This window comes from Apaloderma vittatum, unplaced genomic scaffold (genome assembly GCF_000703405.1).
Source record: "Apaloderma vittatum isolate BGI_N311 unplaced genomic scaffold, ASM70340v1 scaffold5356, whole genome shotgun sequence".
In the NCBI taxonomy this organism is placed as follows: domain Eukaryota; kingdom Metazoa; phylum Chordata; class Aves; order Trogoniformes; family Trogonidae; genus Apaloderma; species Apaloderma vittatum.
The window spans coordinates 104,456-132,393 of record NW_009719891.1 but is presented as its reverse complement, the minus strand read 5'-3'; the positions used below and the strand labels follow the sequence as shown (position 1 = coordinate 132,393).

The window sequence follows — 27,938 nt, the reverse complement described above, 5'->3', positions numbered from 1 at the left end:
GGGAAGCAAGTTTCTTCCATCCCCTGAGCTCCCTGCTGCACAGCCACAGAAAACAGGGCTGAAAATCAGCAGGAGGATTTGGCTTCTCAGGGTCTTTCACTTCCACAGTTTGAGTGGCATACACAGTGCTTAAGTGGATTATTTAGTTATTCAGCTACCATTTATAATAAAGGAGGATTAAAACACAAAGTCAAATAACTTCAAAAACATCCAGTGGGGAAAAAAACCTCAAGAGGATCTGTTAGGAGTTTTATAGCAAAATGACATCCATCAAATTTTTATTCCCCTTCAGTGTGTATATGGATTGCCTGATTTCTGTCAAAAACATAGGCTTACTTATTTTACATAGTCTGGTCGCTTTTACATGTCTTGTCAGACAGTACAGTACTGCAATATTTGCACAAGTCAGTAATTTATCTAAGTGCGGTCTGAAAAACCCTGAAAATTTCTGAAACTTCATGGGGAACCTTATGCAGTATTATGGCAAAAGAACATTCTGTCCTCTCGCCCCTCACTTCTTCATGAACAGGCCATTTCTTCCCACACACAGGAATCTGACTTCCTTTTGCAGGTTCTGTAGCGAGTATCTCTGCCACATGCAACTTGCTATTTTCAAGGCTAGGAAAGACTTATCTGGAATGGCAACCCTATGTGATCCAAATCACATTTGTATTTAATGTCACTGTCACTGCCATCACAGGCAAAACCAACCCTGAGGCGCACAGACGGACCTTATCTTCCAGTAATACAAGCTGCCCGATTTTTTCTAGAGAGGGAAAGAAAACTGAAATATTCTGACAGACAGTAACACTTTTAAGGTTCACCTCTGAAAAGTTCCTAAAATGCCATGACACAAGAGACTATAACACCTATGTCTGCAGTAATAAATAAATCATAATAAAAAATATTGGAAAAACATACCAAATAAGTGAAATTGAAATGTATTGATTTTCTTGTGCAGTGGATGGAACTGCACTTTAATTGAAAGCCACTGAAAAGACTTAAATCTTTTTTAGCAAAGGGACTCCTACAGTGCATTGCCCAACATTTACTTCTATAGTTTAGAAACAGAAAAAGTTCTGAAGTGGGTCAGAACACAGGAATTTGCATAGATTACTACAAAATGCAATCCTGCTCCCCGAGAGCTAAGGAACTGGCATTCACAGAGCTTTCTGCAATAGCAGGTGATCCAAAGTTTGGTTTAAAAGTATAAAAAGGTATAAAATAGAAGTATTTTTTCTTGTTTGTCTCCCCTCAAACTAATTCCAAATTCTAGGCAAAATGAAATACTCATATCCATTTTCTCATCTGTTTTTTCATCCAGAGAGCCAGGAAGCAATTTTTCAAGTTATAAAACCTTTTGATATAAATTTACTTCCAGACTACTGAACTGAGATGATTGGCTTGCAAGCCCTAAGTCAGGAAAGGGAAGGAAGCTGCTGGAAGAGAGAAGAAGTTGGCGTACCTTCCCTTTGTTGAAGTAATGGATAATCTTACGGCACAGACCTTCCTTACGTTGCCACTCTGACTGAGATGGGTAATGCAGGAACTCTCTCAGAGGTCTGTCCTCCCACTGAAGCAACTCACAGTACAAAAGCAAAGTAAACGCAGCCTCTGTTGGAAATGTAAGTATTGAACACTGAGTCAATGACAGCAAGTTAAGTACAGCCAACAGACTGAAAGGTCACCAGACCTGCTTCTCAAGCAGTCTGGAATTTCTAACGTACAATTTGAGAAAAAATTCTCAAGTCTTATATGATCAATTATGTTACTCGATTACATAAAAGAGCAGCATGAAGCTGTTTCCTATGAACCTGATTCTTAGGTACAAATTTGTCCAGTTTCTTTTTACTAGCTACTTGATATAAATGCGCAGTCATATACTCAGATGTGGAACTAGATTTGGGGCCTGCAGCTGGAAACAGAGCCTGGACAACACAGAAATAGAGTCTGTACAATTTTAAGTGCTCCCTAAACACCACAATGCAAGGAAATATGACAGGTGAAAATCTAGTGGTGGTTTCGTGATATTAATCTTCCTCTAATTTTGATTCCACTGTTGTGATTTTTTTGATCACTGTTCCACATAGCATACTTTAATGTAAAAACCAAGGTGCAACCAAATAGTCCTATGGGCATGGACATAAATTATTTCACTTGAGGGAATGGGTTGGACCTCAGTTTCCTATCTTCCCAACCACCATCACTGATTAATACCTTTTTTCCCAGAAGAATGGATCAGATGTCAGAGTAAAACAGTGGGAGAGTCAAAAACTTCTGCCAGGATTTCAAACAGACCCCATGTGATCACAGAATCATAGAGCGGCCTAGGTTGGAAGGGACCTCAGAGATGATTTAATCCAACCTCCCTGTCGTGGGCAGGGACACCTCTCAACTAGATCAGGCAACACATGGGGACCAAACGAGGATGTTTTACTCACCTGTATAGTTCTCAGCCTGCAAGTGCATGTCACACAGCTTGTGGATATAGCGGATGTACATCTCTTCCTTGTTAATTTCAGATTTATAGAAATTCTGTAAAATTAAAGAGACAGTTGTTATTCTTATTGAGACTCTCCTATATTCCAGACAATCAGCAGCATCTGTGTATGTAGGAAGATATTTAAAAGAGGATATATTATTAATGTAAAAGAAGAAATAATTCTTCTCACATTCACACTGACTTAACGCACTAATTTTATCGTGTCACGAGTTTGTTTCAAAATGAAGGTAGTCAAAAGCTGAAAGAAAGGATGACAGAGGCTGTAAAACCTCTGTTACAGGAATAGTCAGAGCTCAGCTGGACAGGGCCCCGCGGAACCCGACCTATTTGGCACCGCTTTAAGCCAAGAGTTGGAGCAGAGACCTCCAGGGGAACCTCACAACCGCCGTTGCTCTGTTCTGTTATCCCAGCGCTCGGATTCCCAAGCTACACTTGCCTGACACAGATTCTTATCCCAGTTTCTACAGCATTGCACAGTATCACACGGAGATAAAAGAAACATCTTTACCATAAGGTTAACAGTGCAGCCGATTTTCTTGTTTTCTGTTTCGTCTCCTTTCATACAGTCCCTAAGAAAGCAAAACAATGCTGAAATACACATCTGCAAAAAAAGCCCTTTTAAAATCAAGAACCTGTCTTATCCTCCAGAGAATCACAAACAACAGTTAATAATATAGTTTATTTTATAAAGTTCCTCTACAAAAGATTTCCATACTAACGTTTCAGCGATATGAGAACTGAGTGTCCTCTTACATGTCTGCATCTGAGAACAAGCACCTGAAATGATTCTCACAAGAATCTGCGCAAAAATCAGACAGTAGTGGCTTTCATTTCAGTGTAGTGCTGGCATGCTGAAGGACGCCATCAGAGTAACTTAGACTAGATTAATAACATTTTTATAGGTAAATCACTAAATTTATCCTTAGTTTCTGGAGTATATTTATTCAAGCGGTACAGAAAGTTAAATGCTTCAGAAATCACTAATCTTGACTTGAAAAAGTCACATTCATTCACTTGTGAAAAACAGACAAAATTTTGGAAGCAGTGACACAGAAGAAAAATTTCTTTGAACTCTTGTTAGTAGGCTAAAGATAGAAATACTTGGGGCAGTTCTACATTGTTTCAAATTGTCTGTCATTCCATAAAAACAACTTTGAGCATGTATGTGTATGAGCGTATATGTGAAGTTAAAATATGTTCTTGTAACTGAGTCAAAGCTCAGCTGTGTTGACACAATAGTTCTGCAAACCTCAGCCTAAATTCAAAGGATGCCTAACCTGTAGTGGAGTCTTGCACACAAGTCACCAGCCGACTCGTTTCCCAACCCCGCGGGTGCAGATGCGGCATTCAGTCCATTAAGGCATTTCAGGTCATTCTTGCTTTTAGCATCTCTTTTGCCAAATTAGGTGAGATGATTTTGGTGGTAGAAGGAATTAATCATTTAGCAACCTGATTAAACCTTATTACAAAACTATGAATTGAAAGATCAATTTATGTGCGCTATTATCAGGAACGAGAATTAAGGCTCTAGAGATGAGGACTCGGGAGATTTGCTCAGAACCTAGCAGCAATGAGTTACACTTGCTTACATAATACTTGCCATCAGAGAAGGCTGCAGCTTGATACAAAACAAAAATATTCCCTGTGGAAGAGAAATTTGGTACCATCTCTTTCCCACCTTAGAGCGTATTACTGTTGTTGCCAGATACCTGTAGTCAAGCAGACGCTCCATGAGACGAGTAACTGACGTAACGAAAGAGATTCCCGTCTCCCGCCATGTTTCCTGCTCAATCTTCTCCAGCAAGCTGTTTGGAGATGGAAAGGCACAGATGAGGCTTCCAGGGAAACGGTACGGTGTGTGCAGACACCTGCAGGCGACTCGGTTTCTCCCTCGTAACACAAATTCATAGACTCGCTACTTACCTGGGATAAGGTCCAAAGAGCTGGGTTCTACTCCAGGCAGCGTGAAGCAAAGACAAGGAAATTACAGAATTGACTAGAGAATGAAAAATATCTTTATCTTGCCATTTAAAATTTATAAAAAAGAGCAAAGCTTGTGGCAACACTTACTAGTACCTGGCAGCCTAAACACTGCTGTCAGCAGTCAGAAGCTGGGAGTATAAACCTAATGCAAATACCTCTTCTTTGCCCATCTCCACATAAATTTTCATCTCTGATCAGCAACCAACCAACCAATGTTGAGTCACAATTTATTGAAGCTTGAAGTAAATAAAGGCAATCATCTTCTCAGCAAACTAGACAATAAAGGGAGCTGAGACAATTGTGAAGGATAAGAAGGCTAGAGTGAGACCATCAAAAGTAATATTTAAGTGAAAAAAAAAAGTTTATATGCTAGTTTCCTGAAAGTGCATCTTCTGTCAAAGAACTTGCTACTGTTACACTGACAAGAGGAAAGAATTCTGTTGGGTGTCACAGGTGTCCTCACAAGAGGCAAACTCTTCTGTGCTGGAATGATCTCCAGCTGAGGGAGCCAGTTCTCATTTCAGCAGTATAGCTGAGGCAGTAGAATTCAGGGTACACTGTTTATTTCACACAGCATTTATTAACTTCGTAGAATTGTGCAGTTGTTTCCTGTAAGTTCACATTGTTCTCAGAAAAGTTAGTAACAAATACTAGCTAAAAGGCTGCTGGACTTTCAGGCTCTGTTTCTTGGAAACACGTCCAATCACACCATCTAAAAAACCAGTAATGAGCTGTAGTCACTGAATTCTTAACATTTCAGGTAAGAAATGTTTTCACCTGGAGCAAAGGAACGGAACAATATTCCTCTTGCCAGGTGAATAAATTAAAAAAAGAGATATTTTCTTTCCTTTATCCCTGAAATAGACTTATGTTATCTGTCTGCGTAAAGTGCCAGACTGCCTAAGGCTGAAGATGCACAAATCGAAACTGAATCCATTTACAGGCTTCCTAAGGATAAGCATACAGCATGCTTACCTGTCTTGAAAATGAATGAATGTGCAATTATAAACTCAGAAATATAAGTATGGGTGCTAGTGAAACAAAGTGTTATGCCTCAAACTGCCACCATGCTACTGAGAACCACGTAAAATTGCCTGGAATATACGACCGAAATTTTGCTAATTATCTCTGCGGTGTGGACTCTCAGAGTTCAAAATAAGTCCTTTTGAAATAAACTAGAATTACTGGCAATGAAATTTAGGTATCTTTGATCACTGATGTGTCCCTTAAGTGGAAAGTCAGATGTAAAATCTTTAAGTTTATCCTTACAAGTTACTGGGTTTTTGATGTGAAAATGAGTGGAAATATAGTACCATGATGGGACTCTGGTGAAGAAACTTGCAACTGTTAAGCCAACCAAAACATAACCTTCAAAAACTGGAAGCAAAAGGAGAATGCTGAGGAAAGTTTCTTTAGCTCTAACAAGGCCTGACTTGCTAGGTAGCACAGTGTTTCTCTAAACAATCCCAAGGCCATGATTTCCCTTACTGCTATGTAAAAACAAAGGCACTGGCTCATCTAGCAAATCAGTTTTTGATAGGAGGATCATAATTACTTATCTGTGCAGCCTCATGTTAGATTTCACAGAAGGAAGACAAAGAAGAATTTAGACTTCTGTATCCTTTTTAGTGACTACTGTGACTATTCTTTAGAGTGACGTATTTCTGTTGCACTGAGCTGTGTGCAAGAAAGCTTTCACTGCTTTCCCTGAGAATCAGCACGGTAGCTGTGGCTGCACAGGTCACTGCTTTGACTTTTCAGTGACCCTGAACAACACGGGGCAAACAGAAACCAGCATAGCTTACAGCAGGCTGAAGAGTTCCCGGTAGTTCTCATCACCTTTTCCTTCAGACACCAGGCTGTCCAGCTTATCGATCAACTCAGCTTCTACCTGGATGAAGAAGCAATTGGTCACAAGTTAGCTGGTCAGGTAGAAGACGAGACTTCCAAATGCTAAGAGGACTGGAAGAATTTTTTTTCTCATGCCCTGAGGCTGCCCACTTCTATGTGTGATTTATTTCTCTGTGGCTCAGTTAAAAAGACACACTTTTCTCATTTATCAGTGAAATAGGAGCACTGAAACTAAATTATCCTTTTGCTTATCAGGGTCCAAATGAACATCCCAGGGGAGGTAACACTGCTTCTTCACAGGAATTCCTGAAGTTTATTCTCTTATCGAGTAAATCACTCAGACACACTTTCTGCAAACCAGCGCATCAGATCAACTCTATTCTGTACTGTAATAGAATATCCACGCAGAGAAACTAATTCATGGCATGACTGCCACTAGTCTGCTGTCATGGTTCTGCTGGTAGGTAATTGATTTCCAGTCATCCAGACACCATTACACTGGAGTATCACTGGTTCATTAAATGCAGTTTTGTCAGGCCTCTCTAAATATGAGATGTGTTGTCTTTTCACACTATTTATATAAAGTGTCAAAACAGTAACATCATGTTTCTCTTTCCTTACAAAGGTTTTGAATATGTATTCATTGACACACTCCCCGACTAATAGGTCCTATTATTAAGTTTGATATCGATATTCACATAAAATTAATTGAAGTGCAGAAATCAATGTATCTAACATTAAACAGAACAACTGCATGTAGTCTTGGAAATCTTGTAGAAAACATACTTCCAGTGCTAATGAAGGCAAGAGGTTCCTAAAGGTTGAAACTGTTGGTAGAAATACGGCTTTTTCTTATTTAAAGACAAGTGTAGTTTGAATTTCTCTACCTTTTCTAGCTGCCAAATTGCAAAGGAAGTAAAGATGAGAAGGAAAAGCAAATCACCCAGTGGCACACAAATGGAGTTAGTGCTCTTGTTGCTGAAATCATTAAGGGAAGAGCTGACTTTGCCTGTGAATCAGACTGCATTGTTACCCAGCATGACTGAAAAAATAACCTTGTTAAAACATGAGCTAGTAAAAAATAAATTAGGGCTTGAAAATGATTTTCCAGGATTTTTGTATCTTCTGACAACCAATTTATTATTCAAAAAGTAAAGAGAAGCTCAAAATTAAAAAATACCAACTATCCTCTCTTTGCTTGTGATCTACTATGACTTGGCAGAAATGAGCAATGCACCTGTCCTGCAGCCTGGCATAACACCGCACCACACACAACAGCACCTAACGGTAATTAGGTTAAATAGTATTTAACTGTTTATTTCATTCTCACTAATACAGACGATTATTCCATCTTTAATCTTAAAAAGTTATGATGTATGCCGTGTGGAGATTTGCTCCACAGGTACTTTAAGAAATATTCTTGGAGCTCTAGTTTAGAATACATCAGTAAATGTAAAACGTAAATGAAGATTATGAAGAGTTTATCTTGATACAGAAAGTATAAACAGGTCCCCAAAGGCTTACGGTGACCGTAGGTACTTGTAAGTGTAAATGCCAGAGCAGGGTCTGTTCTATTGTTATGCTGAAACAAGCAAAAAGAGGAGCCTGATCAAATGCTACAGTAATGATAACAGTAGCAAATAATAATAATAATCAAGGGAGCTGAAGAGGAAAAACAAACATGGGCTCCTGTGTAATACTTTTCCACACAACCTTTAATAGGTTATGGAAAAGGTCTGTTATTCTCCTGAAAAGACAGATTAGATCTGGCATTTTAATGAGTGTGTGGATAATAATGACATGAATTATGATAATTTATATAAAAGGATTTACTAATTTGGAGCACTTATCTGCAGATACTTGCCCCCAGAACTGCCCAAACACAGTGACAACGAAGCACTGTCATCTGAGGATCCAGTTTGAACCAACCCTTCATTACAAATACTCTGCACTTCAGGGGTCTGTTTGGTGTGGAAGATGTAAGCAATTCTCTGACCATGACTGGGCAACAAAATGATGAAGACTCCTTTCCCTGTTCTGCAATCAGAGTTCGTGCACGTGGGAGCTACGGAACTGTTGCTGGGCATGAAAATTCCAGGCAAGCGCTACAATTTCTTAAAAAATACACAGTCACAAAGTCTGTTTCAAAGCACGGTATAATGATTTAAACACGCAATTCTACTTTCTAGCTGGAAATTGAAGGCAGAGAAGTAAAGATCACTGTTTTTGCAGACACTGACTAAATCTTTACATCTCTGTTTTTGGTTCTCAGTCTGACCCACTTAATGGTTGACTGATAATCCAAGTGAAACCAATGGGGGCAGTGAGTGCCCAGCACTTCAAAATTCTTTCCTCTTCCTCATCTGTGATGTGATGAGCACATCACTCTGCTTCTTTGTGTTCATGAGAAATGCAGCTGGCTGCGAAGTAACACTGTTTAAATAGTCTTGGGAAGCTTGTACTAGTTTTGTGAATTATACTTCAAATGCCCTATTTTTACATATTTAAACAGCAGCATCTTCACAGTCAGAAATGGATCAACAGATACAAACTCCTTGTTTCCAGCTGGACATTGCAGACAGAGCAAGAAAAAGAACACTGCAAATGCGTTGGAAGCGACTTCACCTGTTTGAAGTTGCCATTTTTTCTCTGCTCCCAGTCCATCATGTCGTGGAAGATGGGGATCATGATATTTCGGACTTCAGGTTGTGGAACAAGCGTAACACCAAGAAAGGGACCAATCATTCCCGGAATAAAGTGAATCTTGTGCTCACCTGTACAACACAAAAGAAACTGTAATTAAATAAAAGCCTTTGTTATCTGTCACTGAGACAATAGGGAACCTCTGCAATAAAGACATACACAAAGTAGTAGACATGCACATTAGAAAAGTACACACATTCTTCTTCTGAAAGGACTGGAAAACCACTGTTTGCTTTACACCATTCCTTGCAATGTCACTTAAGTGTATTTTTAATTTCACTGTGAAAGCCTTCAGTGAAATTGTCAGTGCCTTTGTCAGAAATAACCAATCTAAAAAATACTAACTAGGGGGAAAAGAGTCCGCAGGTCACCTAATTTATGAAGAAGAAGATTCTGAAAGGGCTGGTGCGAACAGCGGTATTTAATAGAGCATATTTAGTTAATAGAACATATTTAGATGTCAAATTGCTACAGAGCCCTCAGTGCTCTGGAAGTCTCAGTTTCCTGACTGACCTTGATTTCGGATCAAACTACCTTGCTTCTCAGCCACAGAAACCCAAGGCATTTTGCTAACAGTCTCTTCTGTGGCATGCTTACTGTGCAGTCGCAGGGAATAAATCAAAATAGCCACATCTGGAACAACATTCAGTGATATCTGTATGCACATACCTAAAATAGGCCTCACTTCTTAGTTGAATTTGTCTAGCATAATTTTCTGGTTGATCTGTTACACTGAAGAGCCTTCTATTCTCCACACAGATGCAGAGAAACTGTGATGAAGTCTGGCTCTATCATCTCAGTCGTGCAAGACTTACTCAGTATTTTATAAGAAGGCATTTTCTTATTTCTGTAGTCATCTTCCTGCCTGTTCTCTGCACCCTGTCCAATTTGCCTTTGGCTTTTTTTGTCCTGTAGAAAGCAGGACCAGGAAAACTGTTCTAGAATCAAGTGCACTTACGAAAAAAATGTGGCAGTAATACCGTCTCTCTTCTCTTACTCAAGATTCTTGCATATTTCCTCAAAGATTATGGTATCTTTTTTACTCATGTCATTTTACAGGTACTTCCCATTCAGCTGATTGTCAGGCTGACACATTTGTAGTCTTTTTTTTTCTTGAATAGCACACCTACCTATATTCCTACAAATAAAATGTTCATATTTTGCTTTTGGAATATATTGCTTGCAGCCACATTATCAAGTTATCCGATCTGATTTGTATCATTCCTTTGCCCTCTTAATGCTTTACCTGTTCTCAGAATGTTGTGTTATTTGTGATCTCTATCAGCAAACACTTTTTTTGCATTTTCCTCTAAAATACTACATTCTTCCTTTGTCCTCAGACATTTCCACTGGCATTCATTTTTGGTCCCTGAGGAAGACAGGACACTGGCTTGGCTGGACTTGCTCTGATGCAGTACAGATGTTATCTGGCTCTTCTGTTAATAAAATCCTGAATTACCTAAAGCCAAGACTGCTGCAGCACACTTCTAAGAGCAAAAGTCCTAGATGAAAAAAATCTCCATTTACCTTTTGAGAGCTGTGACAAGATCTGCTTTTCCCCATTTTGTAACGTGGGGTTTTTTTAATTATTGTTTTTTCTTTTTGAACTAGTAACAGAATTTGTTAGGCATACTAGATATCTGAAGACAACAAAAAAGGGAGTTTTACTGTGTGCCACTTCTGGGCTTTATTATCAAACACCCACAGCTGTTGTTTAGTGGTGGACTGGGTAGTGTTATCTTGGACTCAGTGATCTTAAGTGTCTTTTCCAACCTAAATGATTCTGTAATTTGGAATCATAACAACTTTGGCTTTTGAATCATCTACAAAATTATAAAGTTGGTTACAGCTGTGAAAATTTGAATTTTTGCTTTTCAGAAAATTTCAGAGAGTAACAGTAGATCTCCGTGGGAACCTGACTACAGCACAGTTGAAAGGATCAGGAAAAGCTCTTTTTTGTATTTGCAAATAGGTAAAAAACTCACAGATATGTCAAAACAACCAAAACCTGCCACTCTCATATCTGAAAAGAAAGCATTCAAGATCACAGGAACGTATTATTTAAAAAAAAAAAAAAAGTATGATGAAACAGTGCAGAAGAGAGATTATGGTGGGAAAAGAGAAGTGCTTCCTGGTTTTATAACTCTTAGGAGAAAATATGTATTCTATGATGCCACAAAAAGTGGAAAAAAAAAAGAGAAAGAAAAAAAAGGCAAACAGAAATTCGGAGTTACTTTGGCTTTAGTTGTTAGGACAGAGAAGGAAGAGACGTACCCAGGTTCTGCCACATGCTGAAGAGCTCATAGGCCATCATTACTCTCATATCGCCATATCTGAAAGGGAGGAGACAGACAGCTGCCTAACGGAACCAGAACTGGCACGGCAGTGATGTTATAAAAATAAGTAATCGAATTCACATTTAAGTCAATGTAAGAATATAAAAAAACTCGACTAATCAGTGAACACTGTTTAAGGAGTTCTGCTTATTTATTTCCCAAGCATTTCCACATCCCAAGTTCCATAATTAATCATAGGTTCTTGTGGTAGAAAAAGAAGTCTCATTTTTGAGATGACAGAAAGGGCTGGGTACTCAAGAAAACATTTTCTTACTTATCCAGAATCTTCTTCCTCTTAGCTGGTGTGGCACTTTCTAGCTGGAGACTTGGCTGGTTTATAAACAAGACTGCCAGGCTGAAATAAGAGTTCCACACCTGTGACACAGGAAGGAAGTTTTGTAACATTACACTCAGAGGAACAAGTTTTAAACAAATATAGCAGGACACATCTTCCATTATATCTAGAAGCAGACTGTTCTTTTTTCTAATCAAGACATAACTGAATCAATATGTATCTTCAGTATTGAGACTACTAAACTCTTAAGGTGCCAATGGATTATTTAAAACCTAGTAGAAACTAAAATCAAAACCCCCAGAAGGTGATGCCACTAGGCTCTCCGCTCAGCATCAGAGTTCAAAATGAATAAGCTTGGTGACTTCAGTGAAGTCTTAAACTGTTTTGTCTGTAGGCTCAAGAGATTTGATCCCTCAGAAGTCTCCAGAGATGACATTGTATCACAAATAAGAGCCCTGTAATTCCGTCAGTTTTCCCAAAGAAATGAGGCTTTTGCCATCATGCCATGTGTAAGTGTGCCTAGGTGGCATCTGGTAGCTTTGCCTGAGGAGCACTGAATGTGTTCCCTGTTTTCAAGTACCTCAGACACAGGGGAACACTCTCCCAGGTACTCCTCGGAGCTTTACATCAACCACTAGAAACAGAGACCCCTGGGGGAGGAAGATCATGAATGTCCCAATGTCAGAAGTGTTGCCTAAGTTGACGTTTTATGAGCCATGAATCTGTAAGAGCTCACAGAGTACATGTTCTACTTCCCCTCAATTCCATAGCAGATTCAAATTCCTGTCTTTTATTAGATAGGTCATCTTCACAGATACTCTAGTTTAAAAAGATGTCATAACATTTTCTCAGTATCAATTCTTACTTTAAAATCAAAGTCCGTTTCCGTGAAATTCTTATGCAGCGCAGAAGACAGGTACTGAACTGTTGTAACTATGATACTGTAGTCAAAAACAAAAAGAAAGAAAACAAAAAGCATTTTAATCTGCAGTATAACATGTTAAAGTGGTGCTGATTTTACTATATGTAACCGAGATGGGCATTCGTCACATAATGATGGCTAGATTCACATAGATGTCACCAATCTTTCTCGGTTTTAATCAGCAGTTAGTACTAAGTGATAAAAGATTAAGAATTTTCATCATTCTAACTTTTGGAATTTACACAAGAACATTTACAGTCCTGTCTATTTTGTATGGCTGGGCTGTATTAGCTCCATCTGCCTCCTATTTTAAGCAGAAAGGTGTTTGGTGGTTGTGTTTTTTTCAGAAGAGCAACCCAAAGTTTGAGCTGTTTTCATTCTTGGCTATACAATGGTTCTTTATCTGGCTCACAGTTCAACTTGAAGTATTTAGGAGTATTTTGCCAATTATGGGTTCTCTGATATTTTTTTGTGGGTGGCTAAATACACCTCAGTGAAAGGCAATCCAGGCATGTGATAAATTCAGGAATTAATAAAGAACATGTAGATAAGGCAACAACAGTATCAAAAGAAACAGCACATCTCTGATTCATGTGCAAGCCATACTTCCAGTAACACTGCTTATCAGGTCTAACAGTCTGAAGATTTATGGCAAAATTATGCCACAGGGAACTGTGTAACCTACAGCAGCTGAGGTGACTACTCCTACATTTTTCTTTTCTCACAGAACTTCATTTAATCTTTGCGCTTGAAATATTGAAATCCACTTATTTCAATTCTCGTGAGCACGGTGAACTCACAGAGCTCAGCCTAGCAGTCAGCCTTTACGAAAACTTCCATGGTGTCTTCTTCTAATGGGCACTCCTCCTGTGTCAGTCAGTCGGTAGTAATTCTATAGTTAGTTTATCTAAAGAAAGTAGTAAGTAATTCCAGCCTCCCTGTGTTTATCACATTGCTGCAATTTCAAACAGCGTAGTACTTGACCCATCAGAAGCAAGAATATTAGATAAATTAAATATTAAAATGGCAGATGACAACTTAATCGAGAAACAACTGTCATGCACTTGGTGTCATAGCTAGGGTCTTCTGCTCCTCCTTTATTTAAGTTCTGCTTCTAGGTAGGTCAGGGAGTGATGTTTATGGGAAGAGACAGACATTTAATTCATCTATCTGTCCAGATTTCTTTGCACCTATGTCACAAATTTGACAAGATGCCTGCACACCCAAGCCCAGTAGAACTCCAGAATTCCTGTGTTGATCATCACATCTCAGTCTGATGAAACACACTGCATCACAGGCTTTAAATGCCCAGCTGAGGAGAAAAAAAATCTGATACAGAATGTCAACACATTTATACCTGCTTCTCTACTTACTTGCTGGTGAGCAACCTCATCACCATCCAGTCTCGAGGAAAGACACTCATTTTCATCAGGTTCCGAAATACACAGAAAATCTTCAGGAGGAACTCCTATTACATAGGGGGGAAAGAAAATCACCACTACCTGCAGATTAATCTATTTTCTTGATTTATAAGAAAAACAATTACGCTAAGTGTGCTCTAGGTCTAGGTGTGTTACTAGGCTGCTCAGCTGAAAACATGAAAACGATGTATATTGCGATATGGCTCTATTAATTTTGTCTGCGTTTAGTATGTACTAAATAAGTTGCAGCTGTCTTTTGCGTCTTAAATTCTTACGTGCTTAATTGTGTAAGACTTCTCCTATTATCATCCAGAGTCCCAGTATCTACTTGCAGCTATTTTCAGATATAATGGAATCACCATCATCTATTTATGCTTAAGTTTAATTAATATATCCGTCCAAATGTCTTCGCACTTCTGTCATAAATTTGACAAAAAAATACACCCAGACCAAATAAAACTCCTACATATGCTTTTAAAAATAGTAGTAGAACACCCCATTTCTGGCACCATGCAGCAGGAAAAATCTCTTGAACGCATTCAGCTGATTTGCTTCCCATAAAAATCCCCAAATCTGTTTTTTGACTACCTGCACCTCTATGACTACAAAGAACAAGGATAAAACATGCCAAGTTGTTGGCTTTGCAAACTATTATTTTATTGTTTTGCTTTTCTTCTACACAAAATCAAGACAGCCCAGAAAGTGGCAGTGCAAGGTTTCTTCAGAGCCGTCCCACCGCTGTACCTTAAGGCGGTGCGGGAGGAGATGAGCATCAGAGTAACTGAGCTCAGAGTAAAGCTCCTTCACTTTTGGCCTAGATGTAACAGTGGTAGGTGACCATAATGCCCTTTCATCTGAGAAAAAGTATTGGAAATATTATTACACCAATATTTTAAGGGAAAAATAAAAGTAATGTCTTTCATTAGGACAACTGAGAGTTGGAAAAAGAATTGGGTATAAAAATCTCCAGTTTCTGTGATACTCCTGGAACATATGCTTACATTATCAGAGATACAAGTGTTTGCTCTTACGGGTGTAAAGACAAATTTCAGTTGAACAACAAACCTTTTCACTGGTCTGCCATGAGAACTTTTAAGTTTAAATAGCTTTTAAAAATATCTATTAAAAATTAATATTAATTAATTTACCATGATCATTTTCCTATGAGCAATTTGAAAGTTACATGAAAGGCAGTAACCTCAGATAACTATCAACCTGAGATACACTGAACCTGGCAATCTAAAGCTAAGAATTTTATCATCTCAAATCCATCTCCCTGATTTATTCAGCCTCTCTATATGAAATATTTAGAAGGTGAAAGCCTACCCAGAGATGACTTCTTACTGCTTCTCCATTTCACTTCTTAAGGCAACGTAAGTTCCTGCCATATTACATTCTTCTTATTGTTCATATTTTATTGAGTGTCATGCTAATCAAAAGCATTTATAGAAAACCTTCCCTTTATTTATTAAATTTTCCTGCCGTTTAAGCAGACTGTTGTTGGAGATACTCCTCTTTCCCATGGAGGCTGAGATAGGAAGCTAGCTTCTGCTGTTTTGAGATGTGCTATTTCAAAATGTCAGTGGCAAAAATCCCACCAGAGAGGTCTGTACCCCTGGTGTTCATGAAGAGCTGCAATTTAAGTTAATGTTCACAAATATGAGAAGTATGCCGCAAGTGGACTAGTGAGGTTATTGCTTTTCCAAGATCTTGTTTGCTAGAAACATCTGTTTTCCAAAAAAGGCTTGAAATTCTCTTTCAGCATGAAGTAAAATGCTATAGAAAAACTCACTTTACATTCACAGGATTAAAAAAAATCCTGTTCCTCTGGCTATGTTCTATATGGTACAGTAACAATATCAGTTTATGTCTAATAACATGTATCTTGGGACTTTATTTGCTGTTATAGAATCACAGAATGTCTTAGGTTGGAAGGGACTTTAGAGACCATCTAATCCACCCTCCCTGTCATGGGCGGGGATGCCCTTACCAGGACGAGGTTGCTCGAGGCCTCATCCAACCTGGCCTTGAACATCTCCAGGAAGGAGACATCTCCAACCTCTCTGCACAATCTGTTCCAGAGTCCTGCCACCCTCGAACTGAAGAATTTCTTCCTAAGATCCAATCTAAACCTGTTCTCAGTTACGAAGGTAATTCAGTGACTGTCGTCTTAAAATGTCTTTAAGACAACACCTATTATTAGGAAAGTGGAAGGAAGGTCTGTGAATAGAGTGCCAGTGAATGGGAAGGATGAACAGAGCGAGTAATGCTGGAGAGATCCCCCTTCTGCTCTCCCACTCTGAGTGAATCACCCCACAAACATGATGTTCTGTTGTACCTTTAGCTCATCCTTGCTTTGGAAGTTGTCCAGTAAGTGCTGGAAATGAGTGTCTGACATCTGACGAAGCAAAGATAAAAGGCAGGAGACATATTCTCCCTGTTGAGCAAATAAAGAAACTATTTCATTCGGACAATCTCAAATTTCATAAATATAAAACTCAGCCTGGGGTAAGGTATAAAGGGAGGGGTCTGAAATGGCCCCAATGCCTATGAGAGGAAAGCTGACATGCACAGAGATTAAAAATACTGCACATTAACAGTTCTTGAATTACTGTTAATACTCAGGAATACACCTCTTAGAGGCTTCTCCACAGCTGCCAGTTTTAAATGTCTTTTAACCAATGCTGTAGTCTGAACAAAAATAACTTAAAATTATTAATACAGACGTTAATGAATTGTCCTCCAAGCATGCAGTTTTTGACAATCCCCTTTTTCAGCTTCTTAATACACTATGTGTATCAAAGGTGTGACTGCAGCTCATGCAGACATACCAGGAATTAGTTAAACTAATTGGCTCCGATCCTTGAAGCAGTATAGCGATGACAGCATGGGATCAGTATTGGCTGCAAAAGGTGTCTGCAATCTTGTAAATACCTGGCTTATTAGTGTTCACCAAGTTATGAGCTGTCATAGCTACAGTACTAACAGCATTCCAGTGAGATATTCTGAATATAATTTGGGTGAGCCCACATGAGCTACAATTACATTTCTGGCCTGCAGAGCAGATGCACCCTAACCAGTTACCACAGAATCCCAAAGTGTTTTCCAAAGATGAGCTCCCCCATTCTACATATCTGAAAGCAAAGCACAGAGAAGTTAAGCAGTCTGTCCAAGATAGCAAGCAAGGCAGTGCCCAGAATACAAGGACTATGTCTTTTGACTGCCAGTCCCTTGCACAACATTTTTTTTCCTGTGACAATAAGCAGTTGATTTGTAAATACACAAAGTACTTTCTAAGCAGTATCTAGTAAGATTCCACATATCACTGTGCCATGAAATATAAATTCAGAAACAAACACAAAGAGATTTTATATTTGGAACTGTCCATTCAAATTTTTTTTTCCTAACTGGCTCAAGCATCTATCTAGAAGCTTTGTTTGACACAGGTTACTCCAATAAACTTTGCAGGGCTGAACTTCATTAAGAATAAAGGTGAGCTCTTAGGTGCGAGGTGGCACGTGATAAACAACAGGAAGTCGAATGGTAGGAGTAAAAGGAAACTGAGATGTGACTGAACATTAGTAAGCTAGTGCCTTTCTTGTTTTATGTCAAAGAATTCATCTGAAAACTACTATATGCCTTGCTCTTTATTAGGATTCTACCATGTTACTTTATCCGAGCTAACACAAAAAGATACAACCTTTTCGGTTGTGTGAGAAGCGTACCTTAGTGTACATCTGGCCCTAAAAACACCTCTGAGGTTTCAGCCGTTTGAGAAAAAAGCAAATCTAAAGAAAGGGATGTTCTGTACAACAGCTTCCCATCATACATTGTGCAAAAGCTGCATTAGAGACTTGGGCAAGCAAAAATAGACTCAAATAGGCTAGAATAGAAAAGGGAAACAAATGCACGAAAGAAGAAAGCTGAACAGTGTAGTTCTCTTGCTCTGCTCTTCCACTGCACGTCAAAGAAAAAAAATTCTTCCCCCAGGCTTACACTGGCAGTCTGGCCAAAGTCATGGCCCTTCCATCTTCACCGATCAGGCACAACAGCTCACTTCACTTAGGATCTGTTACTTGCTTTTTTTCAAAAGTACGATTTGTTTCATTTGCATGAAATAATCAGTGAACCTGGACAGGAGCTCTCCAGGGCATTAAGCATGATGGTATTCTTAGTCTTAGGAATCAGTGCCTGTTACTCACATAGCCCTTGGTGATACCTCTGCAGGGGTGAAGCCCTAGGCGGCTACCCAGCTAGCACACACATCAAGTTCTGAATGGTAACTCTCAATCACAGCTGTAAAGGCAAACAAGAAAACAACCTGGAAATCCACAAAAGTTTCCTGTAGACCTGACCAAGGAAGGAATGGATTTGTGGCTCATTAAGGGCAAGAGGCAATGCCCTGGGCATTCATGCAGCAGAGATGATAATGAGGTGCCGGTGGTGGTGGGGGACTGAACCAAAGGTTAGAGAAGCAGGAAATAGAAACTGATTGTTAGTTACTAACAGTGATTTCTGCTGTGCACTGCGGGCAACGCTGCCCTCTTACCGCCTCCTGAGACTGCGATTTACTCATGATTGTAAGCAGAGTTTGTAAAAGCACATCCAGGAGGCTCTCCACCATCATCTCAACCTCCTCCACGACATCTCCCTCCTACAGGAAGTGGTGAGCAAACAGACAGTTAGAAACAGGACAGAACCGAATCGGCAAAGACAATTCTGCTGAGTCAGTCACACCACAAACTCGTTTTGGTAAGACAGCTCCATAACCGAGGTTCAAAGAAGTACAATCAAATTCCTCATGGGTACCAGGTACTTTTACGATGCCAGTGTGTGTGTGTGTGTGTGCGTGTTACCTCATTAGTCTCTGATGGAAACACTCAGGGTCACAGCCATAAAGGTAAATCTATAATCAAAGGTCAGCGTATGCTCTAGAACACAATGGGATCAAATTATGTTCACAGAATCATGTTCAGGAACCTTTACTCCACGGCATTATTATCTTAGCTTATTACCACACCTTTCATCTCATCCCTTCCACACAAAACCATAACTTGCAATCGAAAATACACACTGATGTGAATTACATTTAGCACCACGAACTTCCTCCTTTAGAATTAGGTGGGGAAACTTCACCATCCTCCGCCTGTGAGTGTTGCTTTGCGTGATCAAGTTACTATTTGAGATCAGAGTATTACAATCATCAAAGCTGGGTGCTGAAACTCAGCAGCGATTTCCAGAAGTAACTGTGATTTCATTGATTGGATAATTTTAGAGTATTCTCTGAACATGAATCACAAAGTGCTAGTTACTGCCTCTTTCAGAACTGCAAGTCCTAGGGCAGTGTAGAGCTTTTAAACTCCACTGACATCTACGTTGTGGCCTTGTACGAAGAAAATTAAACAGTGTCAAACCTGGTAAATGCGTGTGCTTTTTTTCCCCTCCTAACAGCAAGAGCACTGTGTAATCAGAATACTCTGCATCACACACACAAAAGCACACCCTCATTTCAGATGTTCTCCTGCTGACAGAAAGTTAGCAGAGTTTCTTTTTTTAAAAAGAACTTCAAAAAAACTGTACTAGCCTGTAAAAATCCCTTGGTCCTCATTTTATTAAATCAATGGTAAAATTTAAAAAAAAGGAAATATAAAAAAAACTCCAAGCAGCAGATTACCAAAGAGCTGGTCTTGATTATGGAGAAGATACTACTGAGGATCCCAGAGCAGATAAGCAGCTCCTTCTGCTGTCGTAAGTGAAGGTGAATGTGGTGAAGAACTACAGGTAGCAGGATGCGCCGGGACTCTGAAAGAAGGAAAATCAGAACATGGTTCTTCCAAAAGAGAATTAAGTTCAGCCATGCCAATCAGCAGCTGTTTGGTTTCCCAACTAACCTACTGATATACAGCACGTTTGATTAATGGGTGCCATTTCTACTGTACAGATTGTAGCACACTACACTTCAGGAACTCCACCTAATGAATGAATAGTGCATCTAGTTTCAGAAGTCCATAAATGCAGTATACATGATGTTCTCAACAGTGATTCCGCTTGGAAACAACAGTTGCGAACTGATACTTTCTCATGTTGATTTCTTTTGTGCAAACCCTTCCTCACTTCATGTTGTTTTCCAGCTCTGTCGTTGCAGCTAATAGGGTTTCTCCAATATACGCCTTTGAAAAGTGGCTAAGGCTTCTCTTCTAGCTGGCTTACAAACTGTCTACTAAAGAAGGTAGAGCCCGTAATGGCTGCAGAAAATAGTAGCCAAAATGAGGGGGAGGAGGGGGGAGAGAGAGAGAGAGAGAAGAAAAAGAAGTGGCAAGATGTCAGCAACCAGACTAATGGGACAGAGAGAAGAAAAACCAGTCATCACTTCATGGGAGGCAAGAAAAAGAGAACTTATCTTCCTTTAATTGCAAGAGCTGAAGAGCAGGTAGGGTAGGCAGGCAAAAGAGAACTTTGGAAACTAGATTCATCTTCCCAGGGCAGACACGGCAGAGATCGCTGACCTGGGAGTATTGGATCATGCTTCTGCAGGAGGGAGCAGGGCAGGGGTCTACGGTTATGGTGGGTGAGAGACGTGGCATCTATACGGTCATGGCTGCCTTGTGAAGCAGAAACTTGCGTTCTGGTGTTTGATGCTGTGATGAGATGCCACGGTGCTGTGCAGCAGCTAGAAGTGTCACTAGTTGCCAGTGTCATTGTAAAGGAGAACTGAAGGTTAATGGGAAGGACTAAAGCCCTCGACGCTGTGGGCTTTATTAAGAGGAGCAGGTTTTTGCCCATGAACTGGCACCCTCAATGACAAATATTCTTACCAGTAAGTTCAAAACATTGTAATTAGATAAAATTCACCGTCTGTTTTAGAGCCACCTGTGGACTAACCTACTCATTCTCGCCACCCATATTTATTGAGATGAATTTCAGATTTGGTAACAAAATTATGTTTATAAACAATTACTATGGGTGGTTTAAACATGATTCTGTGTTGTTATCATTCTCACCTTGCACTGAGTGGAATAATTTGAGTGCGCTAACTTATATCCTCCCTGCAGGGAAGGTAAGCCCAATGGTGCTTTTTGTCTCCCACTATGCCCTTAATAACTTCTTTCATTCAAGACCTTTATGTATGGAAATAAACTCACAATCTTCAACCCTTTTCATTCAATTAATTCTTAGAGAATTACTAGTATGTTGAGCTGAAGAAAAATAAGTTAAAAATATAAAGATTAAACATACTTTAAAAGAATGTGATGAGTTTTTCATAGAACTTTATCTGTTTCTCGGACAATAAGCTTGCTGGAAAGGAGGATATTTTCCTATCCATGACAACAGCAGAAAAGTGATAAAAGGTATCAAGTGAGATCTGGCAGTTTTAGTAACTGGCTTGATTTGTTAATGTACATATTTTTACAACCTTTAGATTTTATCCATGATGGATTTACAAACATTTTCTACCGCAGGAAAACTTACGAAACTCACCCCCAGTGAATCTATGTAGCGATGATGCCGCCAAGATTAATAATTGCCAAGATTATTAGCATTCAGCAATGAATTGCTTGCAACAAAGCAATGGCAAAATAAACCTAACCTGTTTCTATTCTTAGCTAGTGCAAGACTCAGCCTCAGGTAGCGCTGTCTTACCTGAGAAAGAGAAGAGGCGGCTGTCAACAGTGCGTGCAATCGACTGTAGCTTAACGACATCCATGGACTGCCCGATGTGCACTGTGCTGGGCATGCTGCCCAGAGTGCCCCGCACGAACTCGGCGACTTCCTGCACCGTGAACATCTGCAACAGCTCGTCAAAGATAGCGGGGAAGGAGTTCAGCAAAGCAGCCTGAAAAAAGTAAACGAAGCAGCTGAAAATTTTGAATTCCGTAACTGCAGCTAAACACAGTGAAACAGAAATAACAGCAAAATTGAATTAAGGGTCTGCAGAAAGCTACTAAATAGCGCACTATGGCTGGTGTTAACATCTTGCAGCACCTGAAGTCCATAGCGAACAGCAAATCACACACACATAAAAACTAAGCGCTGCTGCAATAGTAACTCTTACGGTAAGTTGAGCACATACATACGGTAGAGCTTCATAACGCTGCATTTTAGAGGACAGCTTATGAAACAGAAAAAATTTGAGGTGCTAGAGAACTGAAAACAGTTCATGTTTGTGGATTTACTTTTATTAATAAATATAAACCTTGCTTTTGATTAGAGAGTTCCATGCCAACTTTTTGTACTGAGCAAAACTCTTCAAAAAATATTCCAAAGCAAAGAACACGTTGACAGACCCTTAACCACAGCTGCACTGTCAAGTGACGGTATTTCTGCAGGAGTGGGGTGCAATTTCATGTGAGAGAGGCATCACGTCATGCAAGTCAGTGTGCACGTGATCCTTGCAATAGTAGGTATTTCCAGCAAGCTGGAGCTATCCTTGAGGGTGCTTATTAAAGTGCAGTAACAATATCAGCACAACAAAAACCAGCAAACTCTTCATCTCTCATTTCACACTTTCAATGAATTCCTTGGTAACAGCAGACAGTTCCATGCATCCCCCTATCCTCAAGTAGCACAGACCTGGTGTCACACCGAACAACTGTGACACACTTCTCATGTCCTAAAATTCTTTTCTTTCTTCCTCTACAACTTACCCAAGGTCCACACCTGTTTCCCCATTATAACTACCTAAATTCCCAGCTGGTTGCTTTTCTTGAGCTGCTGCACAGGCTGGTTTTGACTGGGCCCCCTCGCTGCCATCTGCCCACCCCAGCCCCGCCATGCACACTTCCCTTCCTGCTGCCGCCACCGCCCTCGTCTCCACACAAAGCTCACCCATCTCCCGCACAAGCTCAGGTTTACTGAACTTCGTTGCAGATCTCCGTTCAGCTTTGCCTTTCCACAGTCTCCCCACCTACTGGTATTTTCTTTTTCTCTGCAAGTTCTCTTTTTCCTCATAGATTTTTTGTTTTCACATTGCAGAAACATTTCTGTACCTCTCCCATGCAGGCTCTAACACTTGGCATGCCTCTCCTAATCCCATGTGACATAGAGCTTCCCTCTTTGCCAAGTCTTCCCTCAAAGTATCTTTTCCTTCAAACAACAGTAATATCTATTTAATAGTGTTTGAGCAAAGTCTGTTACTTTTACAGCTAACACTGTAGAGCCCATTAAATTATTCTGAATGTAAATTTACCTCTTTCTTCTTCGCGCTCGTTATCTCTCTCAACATCTTGTCTTGTTACAATCAATTCAGATTACACAAAACCCCACATAGCCTCCTGGGTGTTGTCACCTATTTGTTGCTACATACATACAATGTACTAACAAAATAAACAGATATGAATCATTTAAATAGCTCATGATACTCTTGGAAGGCTGTAACAGCCACAAATCCAGTCATCATCTTTATCTCTGGGACAATACAAGTGAAATTACAATACAGGTACAAAAAATCCTTACAGGCATTTTCCTGAACTTGTTTCTAACTATTACTATAAAGCAGAAGGATTTCTGTGGTGATTTAGGATATCCAGCAGCAATCTAAGGAATCCCTTCAGGAAGCTTTGGATCTGCCTTGAGGAACAGCTACATCATTTCCTCAGTTCCTTGAAGGGTCCTTTGCTGTACAACACCCTAAAATATCCTGGAACATTACTCATGTCAAAGTAACTGCCTGGAAGGAAGGACATAATCAGTTTTAATCTCATTGCTGGAAAGAACTATATCGAGACCTCTCTAATATCACGAGTAAGAGGACAAGAGAGAAGAAAATTATGTTTGCCAAGGCCTCGAGCATTTCTGTAGATACTTAAGAGTTGTCCAGCTTTCCAGAACTAGTACATAAACTCTTTGGCTCTCCTGAACAATTTGATGTATATAATCTCATACACACCCCCACCACTGTCTCTTCAGTGTGTAGATGCCATAAGATGTTCCATTAACCACTGAAATACTCCACGTTCTCTAGTTTTAAGGTACCAGCCAATTACAACATTAAACTTCAGTTTATATGCAGGGAAGAGCATGTGGGGTGGGGAAAAGGGATTATTTGGGAACATCCACGACGAAACACTTGTGCGCTTCTGGGGATCGTTACTTACAGAATTAAATGACGGCCTTGAAGTACCACCACATTTTTGTGGGGCACATGTCCCAGCTCCGCTCGCCTGCCCTCCAGGCTGAGAGGCCTACGGGGCAATTGGGATCAAGGGGCAACATAGTGGCAAGGGGGAAACAAAAAAGTAAACTTTTCAAAGATTAAATAAGGACAGGCTTTACAAATTACAAAAGTCCAAAGTAAGAAATATCATAGTGAGAGCAAGGAAGGGGGGAAAAAAAAAGACAGACAGAGAGAAAAAAGGAAAATAACCCCATCCTCAAATCTAGTCTCCTGCTGCATTTGTGACCAACACAACTGGAAAACAAAGAACCCTCAACAGCTTCCACTCCTGAGACGCTCTATCCACTCATTGCCACTTTGCCTGCAAGATTCTATGCACTGATTCCTCATGTTCCTGGCTCATCTAATTACACCCACTAATGGGTGATTAAATAAAAGATTAGAGCAGCTGTTCTTTCCTCTTAAGAAAGAGATCACACTGCTGGCAGCTTCCCTAACCACTGGAGTCACCCTGTTTTGTTGCAGCATTCACAGCAACTGCTTCTTTGGCAAACTACAGTAGGTGTTTGAAACATCTGTAAACAGCATGTTAGTGATTACAAATCACCTTCGTATTACCAGGAAGCTCTAGGTGTTCCCTTCTAACGTTCTCTGAGCTGAGGCATGTGCAGTTGATGTTACTACTTACAACTTTTAAACACACAAGTGTGTCATTTAGGACAGCATTCTTTCAAACGTGAAACAAAAGTTAGCTGAGTAGCCCATCTGAAGTCTTCTTAAAGTCACCTGGGCCATATTCAAAAAAATCTATTAAGTGGGTATCACAGTACACCTGTGGTCAGGCTGCACATGATTCTGACCGTAGTTTCAGAGTATGCTGGAATTAAGTTTATCTGATTGTGAGCATATCAACTGAGCTTGTCTACTCTGAGGTCGCTATGACCCTAAGTATTGACTTGTGCTACTACAATCAAGGATTTTCAATTTCTTAAGGCCAACCATAAGACATATGAACGACAGACCAGAAAACGCAGTTTATTTGGTGAAGAGCAAAAATTGTATTCTCATGTGACAAGTCACTTTCCTCTGGAGAGTTCACAGTTCAGCTCACCTCTAACTGTGAAGAGGTGCAAAGCTACTGCCTTGTAACATTAACGGGCTATGTTGTTTTCCAGTATCACCAGCTTGTTAGAGGGGGAAAGCTCTACTAAGCAGCATTCAACCATCATGTGCCCATTTATACTACCTGTGCAGGAAACAGCTGCCTTTCGGTTTGCCAGTTAAAGTGCAGGAAGTAGCAAACCTGTGTGAAGATGAGAGTCTCAGAACTCCTGCTGTCCAAGCTGAGCACAAATCTGATTGACTGGAAAAGCTCCTGGATGCTGGAGCGGAACTGTTCCTCCTCCATTCCACAAGTAGCTCTGGAGTAAAGGATCCGAGATTGGACAATGAACTTGAAAAGATATTCCAAGGCCTTAGGGAGCAGGAGAGGAAAGAGATTAAAACAGAGAAAAAGAGACAAAGAAAAATAAAGGAGCTTTAAAGAGAACCAGGAAAGATTCTAGGTGCATAACAATTAAACTCCTCAGTTTTAGAAAGCAGAAAGAAAAACAGGTTTTGTAATATATATAATTCAGTTAAGAAAGAGCTTCTCATAAGCAAGTACCCAGTCTCAACCAATAATCTTAGTTACCAGTACGTCCCCCTAACAAAAAAAGTACGCATTTCAGTCAAACAGACAAATTAGAGTTACATAATGTGAGGAAAATCTTGATGAAGAGACCTAGTTTTCTCATGACTTGGCACAATGACTGTAAGGGTCCAAAGAAGCTATTCTCCCATTTTCATTCATATTTTACCTTTAATTACTTAAGTGAGTTAATCTAGATTAAGGTAAGTGGACCATCAGTGGAAAAGAAGGGTTAGCTGGAAAAAGGAGGATTTACTTTCCCTTATTTGACAGCTACATGTTCAAACAGAAATAAACGCAGATGCAGAAGCAGACAAGAGCAGCCCGTGAAGGCCTCTGACCGCCCGTAACAGGAGCAAGCAGCAGTACTGCAGTGAGTAGCTTTTCACTTCAAGATGTTATAAGCTAACGTGTCTGTCTCTTACTGTCACACATGAAACGTGGAGAGCACCCAGCAGAGGGAGAATAACCTGCACAGAAGATGGCCTTTAATGTCGTTACACTGTGTGCGATAGATGCTGCAGTCCTGAAGGGTCGGCCCTTCGGATCTTTTTGCAATAGAATGACAATTTGCCCTCTGACATGCTTAGATGAAGTCTGAATGTACAACCTGAAAGTCTTTAACTGAAATTTTGTAAATGGTAAATTTGTTTGGTGGCCGTGTCAGTGACGACAAATACGTTGTTCTGTGCAGCCTCTCACAAGCTTACTGATCGATCAAAGGTTCCCACAGAGGCGAACACAGCAAGGCAACAGTCCACACAGCAACAAGGCCTTTTTCATCCCTAGGTGTGCATAACTGTCAGCACTGAAATGCATTACCTATTGGTGACATTTAGACTTCTGCCCTTAGTGCTTAACGTGATACACCATTAAAGCAGGTTAAGGGAAGACATGATGCATAATTTGATGATATCCTCGCAATTCAGCACAGGAAGCAAACAGGCTGGAGCTCCTGGAATTATGCTCTATACAGAAACATGAGTAATATTCCACTATATTCAATGGAAAGTATTCTTGTCTTACTTTAGTGTTTGGAAACTGAAAGCTAATTCAAATATAAGTTTTGCCCTCATCAGATATTTTTGCACCCATGAGATGTCCCTCATTGAACCACTACACTAGATGCATGAATACACAGCGCTACGTCTTAAGCTTTAGAATGTTACAGCTTTACGGATAGAGAATGGAAATGTGAAATTCCTCATGAAGCCATCAGATATCAAAATTCCACTGATACTTACAGGTTGTTTCGTGGTGTGGTTTCCCCCTCGCCTCCAGAATGATGGCAACTTTGGTAACTTATACATTTGTACTGAAATATCTCCCAGTGAAGCTTCCTTACACTAAAGAACTTCACCAGGAAATAACACCTCATATTTCTGGACAGTTTCCAGACAAGGGTCAATTGCTTCACAAGAGACAGCTCTTTAAGGTTAGCATCTCTGCTGTTGCCACCAAATACAGCAAGTCAAGTGCCTGTGCAAGCTGTTTATAGGTTTGGTATAGACAACCATCATTCTAACCTGAAAGCTCGTAACTTTAACATGAGGATCATGTTTTGAAATGAATCAGAGGATTTATACATGAAATTCTGTGATTCTCTGTCGAAAGTGAGATGGTAGGCTTTCAGAGACACTCCACATCCTTAGCACAGACAATCTGAACTGTTGCCTAGAACAAACCCACAAAGGCGGCTTCCTGAAGAGTTTGGTGTCTTTGCAGCCACATGGCTGAGAGAGTGAAAACACAAAACAAGGCTTCTTAGTGCAAATCAGCACTTGGGACTCTTACTAGTTAAAAAAAATCACAGCTACAATGCATTTATGTGCCTAAAGACATAGAAGTGCACTGAAATAAAATTCAAGCCTGCTCTTATGTTTGGCATGATATAAAAAAATCAGTTTCAAGTTAAAGGAAGTTTCTTAAAAACGTAATTGGTATGCATGTGCACACAACAGGTGAGCACACACCATTCACCTGTGACCTGCAACCTAAAGATGTGTGGTACATCGCATGCCAAACTTAAACAGACAAAGAGCTTCAGAACCTTATTTCCTCTCAGCCAATCCCTAACCACCACCAGCAGTACTCTGAGAGCCAGGTTTTAAAAGGTCTGA

The 27,938-nt window shown here is 39.9% G+C and overlaps 1 protein-coding gene across 1 annotated transcript in view; it reads right to left on the bottom strand.

Moving 5' to 3' along the window:
• DOCK3 (dedicator of cytokinesis 3) overlaps nucleotides 1-27,938 on the bottom strand; it is a gene marked incomplete at its 5' end in the record, with an annotated part of 160,559 nt that overhangs the window by 28,768 nt on the left and 103,853 nt on the right. The window contains 16 exon segments of the mRNA XM_009870815.1: nucleotides 1,466-1,614; nucleotides 2,442-2,535; nucleotides 3,012-3,072; nucleotides 4,213-4,308; nucleotides 4,427-4,453; nucleotides 6,292-6,377; nucleotides 8,963-9,111; nucleotides 11,315-11,373; nucleotides 11,651-11,751; nucleotides 12,537-12,612; nucleotides 13,967-14,061; nucleotides 16,353-16,451; nucleotides 18,522-18,668; nucleotides 19,689-19,816; nucleotides 21,656-21,848; nucleotides 25,432-25,602. Of these exon segments, the coding sequence (XP_009869117.1) occupies nucleotides 1,466-1,614; nucleotides 2,442-2,535; nucleotides 3,012-3,072; nucleotides 4,213-4,308; nucleotides 4,427-4,453; nucleotides 6,292-6,377; nucleotides 8,963-9,111; nucleotides 11,315-11,373; nucleotides 11,651-11,751; nucleotides 12,537-12,612; nucleotides 13,967-14,061; nucleotides 16,353-16,451; nucleotides 18,522-18,668; nucleotides 19,689-19,816; nucleotides 21,656-21,848; nucleotides 25,432-25,602 (1,731 nt within the window).